The 12,044-nt window shown below is 46.6% G+C and overlaps 1 protein-coding gene across 6 annotated transcripts in view; it reads left to right on the plus strand.

The window, feature by feature from the left end:
- LOC310835055 (synaptonemal complex central element protein 1-like) overlaps positions 1-10,705 on the plus strand; it is a 30,406-nt gene extending 19,701 nt beyond the window's left edge. The window contains exons 10-13 of one of the 6 annotated variants that reach the window (XM_083719746.1): positions 6,301-6,415; positions 7,747-7,836; positions 8,479-8,577; positions 10,585-10,705. In XM_083719746.1, coding sequence (XP_083575872.1) covers positions 6,301-6,415; positions 7,747-7,836; positions 8,479-8,536 — 263 coding nt within the window. In that variant the 3' untranslated portion in view covers positions 8,537-8,577; positions 10,585-10,705. Of the gene's footprint in view, positions 1-6,300; positions 6,416-7,746; positions 7,837-8,185; positions 8,442-8,478; positions 8,578-10,584 lie in introns of those variants that run through there. The other 5 variants (XM_083719748.1, XM_083719749.1, XM_083719747.1 and 2 more) reach the window with 5 other exon arrangements.
- Positions 10,706-12,044: the final 1,339 nt, after the last annotated feature.

Below are 12,044 nucleotides of genomic sequence, written 5' to 3' on the forward strand. Positions count from 1 at the left end.
GCGCACCGGACCATAGGGCACAGCCAGTTTTTAGGGGGGGAAATCAAGAAAAAAATATTTCCCCCCAGCCCCAAAGAGCAGCGTACAGGCTGCACACAACCTCTCCCTGCCAGAGGGGTTGCGCGCAGCTATGGAACAAGCAGAGGCAGCGAGTGGGATGGATCCCGCTCGCTGTTTTGGCTTCCCCTTTAGCCCCGTGCAGCCTCTCCTTGCCGGGAGACGCTGCGCAGGGCTAAATAAGCCATAGCCCCGTGCAGCCTCTCCCTGCCGGAGGGGTTGCGCGCGGCTATGGCACAAGCCTGCATTCGCTCCATAGGACGCACATACATTTCCCCTCAATTTTTGGAGGGGAAAAACTGTGTCCAATGGAGCGAAAAATACGGTAATTAAACGGAGAGGCATACACCCCCCCCCCAGGTACATCAGTTTACACACATGATCTCCCTGGAGAAGCAGCAGAGGCTATGGTTGTGGTGGCAGGAGTGCTTTAAAGAGAAAGTGAAGTTCCCTGTTCGGGAGTGGAAGAAAGCTACGCATTACTTGGGAAACAGATCCCATGTAACTAGTACTGAATAAGACTGTACTAGTGCAGTATTACAAAAATATATATCAAAAAACACTTCTTCTGTTGGTGTCTGGAAGTACAGTGGTATCTTGGGTTACAGATGTTGTAAACAAAAATTGCCCTTTTCCCTTATGGGGTATCCAAGAGCCTATATAGAGTCCTTACGTAGGTTCCCTATTGGTAGGAGAAAATAACAGAGGCCAACCAGAGAATACTGAGAAGCAAAGCAGCTAGTAATAATAATAATAATAATTTTTTATTTATACCCTGCCCTCCCCAGCCAAGGCCGGGCTCAGAGCGGCTTACAAGCAATAATAAAAACAAGATGAATGATTACAACTTAAAAACAAAAATAAAATACAACATTAAAATAATGGAACATTAAGATATTAAAATGTAGCCTCATCGCAGGAGGAGAAGGAAAAGAAAGGGAAAAAAAAGAGAGGGAGGGAATCAAATTGGCTCCAAGCCAAAGGCCAGGCGGAACAACTCTGTCTTACAGGCCCTGCGGAAAGAAATCAGATCCTGCAGGGCCCTGGTCTCATTAGGCAGAGCGTTCCACCAGGCTGGAGCCAGAGTTGAAAAGGCCCTGGCTCTGGTTGAAGCCAATCTAATTTCCTTAGGGCCTGGGACCACTAGGGTGTTGTTATTTATGGACCTTGAGGCTCTCCGTGGGGCATACCGGGAGAGGCGGTCCCGTAGGTACGAGGGTCCTAGGCCGTGAAGGGCTTTGAAGGTCAAAAGCAGCACCTTAAATCTGACCCTGTACTCCACCGGGAGCCAGTGCAGCTTGAAAAGCACTGGGTGAATATGCTCCCATGGCAGAGACCCCGTGAGGAGCCTCGCTGCAGCATTCTGTACCCGCTGGAGTTTCTGGGACAGCTTCAAGGGCAGCCCCACATAGAGCGAATTACAGTAGTCAAGCCTGGAGATGACCGTCGCATGGATCACTGTGGCCAGGTCGGGGCGGGAAAGGTAAGGGACCAACTGCTTGATGCGGCGAAGGTGGAAAAATGTCGCCTTGGCTGTTGCTGTAACTTGCGCCTCCATGGAAAGGGAGGCGTCAAGGATTACACCCAAACTCTTAACGGAAGGCAATGGCACTAATTGGGTCCCCGCAAGAGAAGGGAGTTGGTCCCTCACCCCCATGCCATCCCGACCTAGCCATAGGACCTCTGTCTTCGAAGCGTTTAGTTTCAATCGGCTCCCACGAAACCATCCAGCCACAGCTTCCAAACATCTGGTCAGTGTGTTCGGGGCCGAGTCAGTGTGGCCATCCATCAGCAGATAGAGCTGAGTGTCATCAGCATATTGGTGACAGCCCAGCCCAAAGCTCCGGATAATCTGGGCAAGGGGGCGCATAAAGATGTTAAAAAGCATTGGGGAGAGAATTGCGCCCTGCGGCACTCCACACCAAGGAGTGGCGCGACGACATTTTCCTCCCTAGTGCCACCCTCTGTCCCCGACCAGAGATAAAAGAGCACAACCAGTTACGGGCGATCTAATGCCGATGTTTCCTCCGGAAACCTACCAAGCTGTTCAGCAACCGCTCTCTCAATTACCTTACCCAAGTATGGAAGATCTGAAACTGGGCGGTAATTGGATAGGTCTAAGGGATCTAATGAAGTTTTTTTTAAGAGTGGACACACCACTGCTTCCTTCAGTTCCCCTGGGAATATCCCCGTGTCAAGGGACAAATTGATAATTTCAACCAGGGGGGTCCACGCAACATCTGGACACTCCCTAATCAGCCAAGACGGGCACGGATCAAGGAGGCAGGTGGTGGGCCTACCAACTTGGAGGAATCTATCCACATCAGTAGGGAGTATCCGATCGAAATGGTCCAACACTGGACCTGAAGTCAGTTGAGGGGCCTCCAGTTCAGTCACTGTATCTAAATTGGCAGGGAGGTCACGGCGGAGCAACAGGACTTTCTCCGCAAAAAAACTCGCGAATGCCTCACAGCTGTGGGTCGAATTTGTGCTTAAATTTGGTTGTCCTCCTAAGGACGTTATTGACCTAATTATTTTAAAAAGTTGTGCCGGGTGAGAGCTAGCGGATGCAATGGAAGCTGCAAAGTAAGATTTCTTAGCAGCTTTCATAGCCATCTCATAGGCTTTCATAAGTGTCCTATAAGATGTTCTTGAGGCTCCGTCACGAGTCCGTCGCCATACTCGCTCTAGCCGTCTGAGATCCCGCTTCATTTTCCGGAGCTCCTCAGTAAACCAAGGGGCCCGGTTTCGAGGGGGTCGCAGAGGGCGCTTAGGCGCGATCTCATCAATGGCTGCCAAGAGCCGGTTATTCCAGTCCTCAACAAGGTCATCTAATGAGTCGCCAGGAGGAGCAGGGTTCCGCAAGGCTTGTCGGAATCTATCAGGAGCCATCAGTTTTCGTGGACGAGCCCAAATAGGTTCGCCACCCGATCCGGGGAGGAGCGGAAGTCTATCTTGGCTTTCAGAGAGTAGTGATCAGACCATGGCACTTCCACAGCAGGGAGCATGATCACATCTATGCCAGCCCCAAAGATCAGATCCAGCGTGTGGCCTGCTTGATGAGTGGGTCCCAAAACAACCTGGGAGAGCCCTAGTGTTGCCATGGAAGTCACTAGATCCAGAGCCTGTGAGGAGGGAGCGGCATCGGTATGGACGTTGAAGTCTCCCAAAACCAGTAGGTTTGGGAACTCCAAGGCCCAGCCCGCCACAACCTCCAGCAGGTCTGACAGGGTGGCTGCAGGTGCGCTGGGTGGTCGGTACACCAGCCAGACAGCCAAGCTCTCCTTGGTGCCCCACACGAGACCAACACATTCAATGCCGGAGATCGCCGGTGATGGCAGAGCTCTGAAAGAGCAATCCTCCCGGAATAACAACGCTACTCCTCCCCCCCGACCCAAAGTCCGCGATTGATGGAGGACAGAGAAACCTGGGGGTGTTATCTCATGTAGGGAGACTACTTCGCCTTCCCGTACCCAGGTCTCCGTCACGCAAGCCAGGTCAATCCCCTGCGAGACAAAAAAGTCATGCATGGTGGCGGTTTTGTTGCCTATGGACCTGGCATTGCACAGCACCAATGACGGAGGTGTGTAATCCTTGCTCTTCCTACCCTCATCCCTTGGGATGGGGCGTAGATTGGAAGGGGTTCGAGGATCACTGCATCTCGAAACCCTTCGCTGGTAGAGATATCTAGCCCCACCGCCATTCCTCCCTAGCCCTTCAGTTGTGGAAATCCCAGATCCCATACTAGCCTCCAAAATAGATGGGTAACATCCCCTCAATAACAAGTCATCCTTGGGCCAGGACTCATGGGTCAAAGTGGTATGGGAAAGAGGTGGAGGTCTGATAGGGTAAGTATCCCTAGAAGATAAAACCCAACCAACCGCACCCCAAGCGGGGGGGACAGTCCCATGGTGTTTCATTAACTGTCAATCTCCCTCTCCCTCCTGGGTTAATTGGAGGATTGTTGGTTCTATCTGTGGCTGTGGAAGTATTAATGAAGTATGTGTTATAAAATGTGGATCATTGGCCAACAAAGAGCCAGATTCGAATTCGGAAGATCTATCCATCCTGTCTCGCCAGGAGTACAGTAGAGAAGGCTGCTCATTCTGGTAAGTTTTTGGAACATTAGGCAAAGGTCCAGATGTAGATTTGGTGCTGGATATCTCCAGATTGTCAGCAACATAGAGTTATTTATGTGTTGTTGCCATAGAAATGTTGGAGGCGCCAAATTCCTCATCTAATTTGGTGTCGTTTGAAAAGGGAACAGGGAGTTGCACTGATGTCTTTCGATGGGATAAAGAGCTGTTGGACGTCTTTAAATATTGTGCTCTAAGCTCTACTGTCCTGATATTTTGGGTAGAAATCTCAGTCTTTATACTCATTAGCCTCTTCTTCAGGTCTTGTAATTCTAGGCTTACAAAGTTCTTTTCTTCCTTCGGGCAATTAGTATTTCTAGTGTTGAGCTTGGTTTCCTTTATCCGCATTAGCTTTGACTCTATGCAAGGGACCAATTGCCTCCTAGTTTCGTCCTTAAATACCCTCACTGGGCGGAGAGAATGGAACCACCATAGGGTATCCTTTATCTCCATGAGTCGAGATGGGAGGGTTGATGACCTAAGGGTCATAAATAGGCGCATGGTGTTTCTCAAGGTAGGCAGGAAGTGGAAATTTTCTAGATCTACATTTCGGTAATGGTAATTCAGGAGCTGAGACAAGGACATAGTAATTTGTCTGCGGTTCATCCACCTATGAGTGTATCAGTGAATCTCAAGCATTATCTGGTTCGTTTGCAAGACTTGACAGGACCTCACTTCATCCATAGTTTGAGTTGGTGAGTTATTAACAAAGTCATTTCTTATCATCCTTTTAAACCCTTGGGCATTTAAAGGGGAGGAACTAGTATTCAATTGTTTCTCAATGTTAACTATTCTGGTGAGGATTTCATCCAGTCTTTGGAGAACCAGAACCATAGTTTCTGCAGACAACATGCAAATCTCTTGGTAGGGGTGTGTATCCCGAATTGGTTGAAAGCAGGCTCCTCTGATATCTTGTTCTAGAGGCATGAGTGGGTCAGCGTTAGGAGTGGGAGGAATCCCTCCTGCTCCTGCTCTTGCCCTCTTGGACGGATTAGCTTTTTCTGGGAGGAGGGGGGTCGGGTCATTGACATCCTCCTTAAGGGGGGGGTGAGGTTCCCCCAACGTTGTTACTCACTGTTTGTTCTATTTGCTCCGTTTTCTCGGTTTTCTCAACCCGCTCTGTTTCTGAGCCAGGGCAGATGGCTCTCTGCCGATTCTTTGTTTTAGAGGAATTGTGAGTCTCAATAATGGTCTTCTGGCTCTTTGCACCTCGTTTTCTCCTTCCGGCAGGCATTCTCAATAAGGAAGTGCGGACTTGATCTTTATTGATCTGTTGCAACAGGGTGCTCCCCTCACCCGCAGGAGAGAGGAAGGACCCAGAAAAATGGCATGCAAGGCCTTATAAAGACTTTTATCCCATCCTGTAGATCAGGACCACCCCCAGAAACATCATACATACATCATACATACATCACAGAAGGGGTGTAACCTAAGACCACCCCTCATATATATCATACCTACATCACAAAAAGGTGGTCTAAAACAGAAAATTTGAATGTGTTTTTCTCCTGTCCTTGTTTATCTCCTGTCTGGCAGGTTACTTGATTGGATTGCCTGGGTACCCTGGCCAGTCCTTTGTAATGATAAATATTTAGTTCCTGGGCCATGTCACAGGTTCACACCCTATTCAAACACAGACATACCCATAAGACAGGATTTGTGAAGGAAAAGACAATGGGAAGGCTTTTCCACTTTGACCTTGCAGAGAAAACATTTGCTCAGTTTAGGAATCAAAATGGCTTCAGGTCGGTCTTCTTGTGCTGATCTATGTACGTGCTGTTATGAACATTACCATATATCTAAGACCTCAAAATTCCTATCACACAGACTTCAGGTTGCAGACTCTGCTAGCCCAGAAATAGTACCTCGGGTTAAGAACTTTGCTACAGGATGAAAACAGAAATCACGCAGTGGCAGCGCAGCAGCAGCAGGAGGCCCCATTAGCTAAAGTGGTGCGTCAGGTTAAGAACAGTTTCAGGTTAAGAACGGACCTCCAGAACGAATTAAGTTCTTAACCCAAGATACCACTGTACCCTCATTTTTTGAGATAAAATGGACTTATTTACTTTGATATGCCTTTAAAAATCCCTGTATAATATTTCCTCAGAGAAAATGATCCAGGAGAAACTGGCCCATGCCCAAGATGAATTAGATTTGATTAGCCAGTCGGTCTTCATTAAGGAGAGGGAGTTCCTGAAGAGCCAGGAGGCTGCAACAGCCTTGTGAGTATAGGCTAACCTGGACCCTCCTTTAGTGTAAATCTGATTAAAACTCAGTTAACCATGTGCAATTTTTTAAAGGTATAAACGATCAATTTGCAAAGTGTGCTAAAGTAGGAAGGAAACAATCTTTTAAAAAAACCAAATAGGCATGAACCACAGGTGCACCTCGCCCAGAAAGCAAGCCATGCCCTCATAAATGTGGCTCAGTAAGCTAGTAATAAGGGATGTGTGTGGCGCTGTGGGTTAAACCACAGAGCCTAGGACTTGCTGATCAGAAGGTCGGCGGTTCGAATCCCCGCGATGAAGTGAGCTCCCGTTGCTCGGTCCCTGCTCCTGGCCAACCTAGCAGTTCGAAAGCATGTCCAAGTGCAACTAGATAAATAGGTACCGCTCCGGCGGGAAGGTAAATGGCGTTTCCGTGTGCTGCTCTGGTTCACCAGAAGCGGCTTAGTCATGCTGGCCACATGACCCGGAAGCTGTACGCTGGCTTCCTCGGCCAGTAAAGCGAGCTGAGCGCCGCAACCTCAGAAACGGTCATGACTAGACCTAATGGTCAGGGGTCCTTTACCTTTTAAGCTAGTAATAATTCACCTGATTCAGTGATTTTCAAACATTCAAGCTAGGAGCCCTTTCCACAACAACTTGACTGTGAAAAACTCCCTGCACGTTATAGAATATTCTGGGGAAATGTTGGTAGTGAATCACAAGTCAAATCCAAATAGTATGCATTGCAACATATACATAGTCTCTTGTTCATTTCAGTGGGGCTTCCCCAAAAGAACATGGTAGATTGTGCTCACTTAAACACATTTCCATGTCTTGTTTTCCTTACACTAAGCCAGGGAGAAGGCCATATGGCAGCCCCAGAGAGGCATGAAAGAGGGTAGCCTGAGTCCTATGTCAGATTAAGAGCCAGAGGTTCTCCTGTTCTTGCTTAGGAATGCCTCAATGCTTAACTGCCTTTGCCACTTAGAAAGCAAGGTCATTGAGATTTGGCGGTGCCATTTCCCCATCTGCAAGTGGAGCTAATGTGGCAAAGGACCCATACCCAAATGAAGGTAAGATGTCTTAAGTACTGAGTGCAAACTTAAGGCATGCTGCGAATGAAAAATTATGCCTGCAGGTCAGAGATGCCCCACTGCAGGTCTAATAACTTGACTTCAATTTACAGAGAATAAATAGGAGTATAAATGAAGTATAAATAGGAGAAGACTTTCCCATGTGAGTTGGGTTTGTGGAAGACACCTGCTTCGTGCCCAGTTTTTTGTGCAGAAGTTAGACAAGTGGATCCCTGGGAGCTGGGCATCTGATTGCCTTCCTTTAATTTCCAGGAAGTTATTTCAAGAGGAAAAGAAGGCAGCAAAAGAATACCTTGAAGCAGTCTCTAAGTACCATTCTGATCTGAAGCAAAGATGTAGCAGGTGAGCAGAAGGATGGGAGTGAACCGAGGGTTCTAGTTCTGGGATTCAGCTCTGGAAGATTCTAGGCCAGGAGACTGGAATCTAGGGTGCTAGCTTAATCCTCTGTCCTTGGAACATAATGCTTGATTTTTAAAAAAGGATTTTGCTATGAGATGCAATACAAACTCTAGGCTCTATACCTTATTTGTGTAAATATTGGGAATCTAAAAGGATCTGTGCAAAACTCAATGTTGAAGGATTCTATATATTTCTCTCCTGGCTTTTCTGATGTGATTCTTCTTATCTCTTGTTCTGATGGCTCTTTGTATCTGGGGAAATGCTGTGCGCTGCTTCTTCCATATTACTGCAGCTTCCACTCTTTGGAAAGTGACACCTGTGACTCCATTCACTATGCCTCCTTGAATCTCTATGTTCCCAGTTACATTGATTCATTCCACAGCCTCGGAATGATCCCAACAAGATGTGGCTGTAGTCTGTAGCTTATCACTTTTTCAGATATGGTAAGTTACTGAAGCACTCTAATCTGTTTTATTTCTTCCTAAGAAAGAATGAACCAAAACACATAGGGTATTTTGTAGCCTTGTAACAGTACCCATCATATCTCAAATTTTGAGGCCGGGTATCCTGTTTTTCTTCTTTCAGATTAAAAACAGAACTGGAACAGATGGAGATGGAGGATAGTAGCACCAGTGAGAATTAGCTTAAGATGCTGAGTGCTGCAGCAGAGGATACAGAGTACAGGTTAATTTTTATGGAGTCTTTAAGGCTGTTACTTTAAGGCTGGTTAGGACACTTCCCCATAGGAAGTTGTATGTAAAGCTGAGGCAAACTCTATTGGGAGTAGGGAGCAAGTCTGGCACTCTGAAATAAAACCAGATGAGAGAACAGATTATGAAAGGAGCAAAAGAGAAAACCAAGCAAATTAAAGGCTTGGGTTGACTCTGAAATATCAAAGTGGATCATGTGTGAGCTTCTAGTGATTGCAAACAAGCCAAGAAATTGGTGGGATGTAGAAACTAAAAGATGTGGGTTTATTGGTCAAAGTGGATTATAGGAAATACAGTGGTACCTCCGGTTACTAACTTAATTTGTTCCGGAGGTCCGTTCTCAAGCCGAAACTGTTCTTAACATGAGGTCCGTGCTGCTGGCATGCGACTTCCGCTCGCATCCTGGGGCAAAGTTCACAACTAGGGGCATCTACTTCCGGGTCAGCTCGTTACTTGAAGCATTCGTAAGGAGGGTGGCACGTAAAACGAGGTTTCACTGTAAGGTTGCTCTTAGGCAAGACTTAGTTTACTAAACAGTGCAACGCTTCTCACAACACAGAAAGACATGCTATAAGAATTTTAGTCTGAACAACTACAGACCAGTTGCACTGACTCCAATCATCATGAAGTGTTTTGAGAAACTGGTGCGCCGTCACATTATTTCCTGTCTTCCATCAACTTTTGACAACTACCAGTTTGCATACAGGGCAAATAGATCCACGGAAGACGCTATCACTACCACTCTCCATGCTGCTCTGTTCCATCTGGAGCAGCCGGGGAGTTATGTGAGGCTGCTGTTTGTGGATTTTAGCTCTGCTTTTAACACTATCCTCCCCCATAGACTGGTGTCCAAGCTAGAGGCGATTGGACTCTCCAACTCCACCTGTCTCTGGGTTTTGGACTTTTTGTCAGAACGTTCTCAGAGGGTTAGAGTAGGGTCACATATGTCCACAGCCCTTAGCCTTAACACCGGCTCACCACAGGGTTGTGTGTTGAGTCCCCTGCTCTATACTCTCTATACGTATGATTGTACAGCCATTTATTCCAGCAACAAAATCATCAAGTTTGCTGATGACACTACGGTGGTGGGGCTCATTTCAGGAGGGGATGAGTCCGCCTATCGGGACGAGGTGGAGCGGCTTTGTGCTTGGTGTGGAGAGAACAATCTGGCTCTTAATACGACTAAGACCAAGGAATTGGTGGTGGATTACAGGAAAAAAAAGGCGGACATTCAGCCCTTGTATATCAACGGGGAACGGGTGGAGAGGGTGGCGGAATTCAGGTTTTTGGGAGTGACTATCGATCAGGGCATGACTTGGAGCGCAAATACCACTGCTCTGGTGAAGAAGGCCCAGCAGAGAATTTATTTCCTCAGACTTTTAAAGAAGAACAATCTGAGTGAGAGACTGCTGGTGTCCTTCTACCGAGGCTCCATAGAGAGCATTCTCACATACTGTATTTGTGCCTGGTTCTCCAGCTGTACAGCTAGGAAGAGGAAGGTGCTCCAGAAGGTCATAACCACAGCCCAAAGGATTATTGGTCATCCCCTCCCATCTTTGGAAGAACTGTACGGTTCCCGTTGTCTTAGGAAAGCAAACAATATCCTGCAGGATGCATCTCACCCGGGACACAGTCTGTTTGTACTACTGCCTTCTGGCAGGAGATACAGAAACATCAAGTCAAGGACAAATAGACTGAAAAATAGTTTCTATCCAAGAGCTGTGGCCTTCTTAAATGCAGTAACTCGATAGTGTGACCTGGGAGTTTGATGGGTGTGGGTGTGGGTGTGGCTGGAATGTGGTTTGTTTGGTTGTTGTTGTTGTGTTGCTTTTGTTGTTTTTAAGGGATGGCATCCAATTTCGTTGCACTTGTGCAATGTTGCACTTGTGTAATGACAATAAAGAATCAATCTAAATCTAATCTAATCAATCTAAGAATTTTAGAGATAATTCTCTCATTTCATCCTCCCATCCCATGGCAGGTACATGCGAGTGGAAGTTTGCTTTTAGTAGCAAGAAAAATGATAACCCCCTGAGGAATGTTGGTACCTTGCTTCACCCTCAACATTTGCAAGGCATTTGTTAATAAAGTAGTTTGATGGATTCTTTGTTTAGTTCTTAATGTTCATTGCTGCAAAGATGCTTCAGCTGCAATCTCCATTTAAAAGAACTGGTCTACAGTGGTGGGAAGGGATCCGAAAGAATGGGTTGTCCCTCCCACTCACTCTTTTAGGCAGGATTATGTAAATTAAGCATGTTTACCTCACTGTGTGAGAGGACAGCCCACTTTTGTTCCTTCTTGTCTAGCTCCCAATGCAGGTCACGGCTGACTTTGTTGTCCTTGTTACAGGTAGGTAGCCGTGTTGGTCTGCTGTAGTCAAAACAAAATAAGAAAATTCCTTCCAGTAGCACCTTAGAGACCAACTAAGTATGTTATTGGTATGAGCTTTCATGTGCACAAAGAAGTGTGCAAGCACACGAAAGCTCATACCGATAACAAACTTAGTTGGTCTCTACGGTGCTACTGGAAGGGATCTTTTTATTTTGTTGTCCTTGTTGGCATAGGAGTGCCAACCATTTGATTTACTTCCAATGTTTTCTGGGATGTGTCTCTGACCTGTGGAACAAGGGAGAGAGATGCCATCAGAGTGGGATCTTCCAAAAAGCAGGATTTTCTGATTGCAATGTTAAACCTACATGTGTAGGGTCTGTACAGAATCTGCCAGGGTAATCCTGCTTCTCATCTGCATGTGTTCAGCCCAGTTCACACATAATGCTAAGCCATGGTATGAAACAAATCATAGCTTACTGCCCTTGAGAAACATGTTGGCTAGGGCATGTTGCTCAGTCACCCACCCTCTTCTTCTTGTGCTGTGTCAAGAGGAAATAAACCAGAGTGCTGGCCTAACTTTACATGCAAACCAGTACAGTGGTACCTCGGGTTAAGTACTTAATTCGTTCCGGAGGTCTGTTCTTAACCTGAAACTGTTCTTAACCTGAAGCACCACTTTAGCTAATGGGGCCGCCTCCTGCTGCTGCACCGCCGAAGCACGATTTCTGTTCTCATTCTGAAGCAAAGTTCTTAACCTGAAGCACAATTTTTGCGTTAGCGGAGTTTGTAACCTGAAGAGTATGTAACCCGAGGTACCACTGTACTCCTAGTTTATTTCACTCTAGATAAAGCAGAAGTCAAGGTTTGTTCTTGCTTACTGCTAGTGCATATGATGCTAAGCCAGTACTCCGGCTTATTTTCTCCTGGCACACAAAAAGACAAGAAGGCTGGGCACAACTGAGCAGTGTGCACCAGTCTGTTCCTTGCTTACAGTGAGCCATTGTTTATGGCTTACTGTTACATGCAAACCAGGTAATCATCTGAAGGGCGCAGTTATTTATTTTGTTTCACTGTTACCTCTGCTCAAACAGGTTTTAGCAGGATTGGCAA

This window comes from Podarcis gaigeae, assembly GCF_964106915.1.
Source record: "Podarcis gaigeae genome assembly, chromosome: 17".
Taxonomy (NCBI): domain Eukaryota; kingdom Metazoa; phylum Chordata; class Lepidosauria; order Squamata; family Lacertidae; genus Podarcis; species Podarcis gaigeae.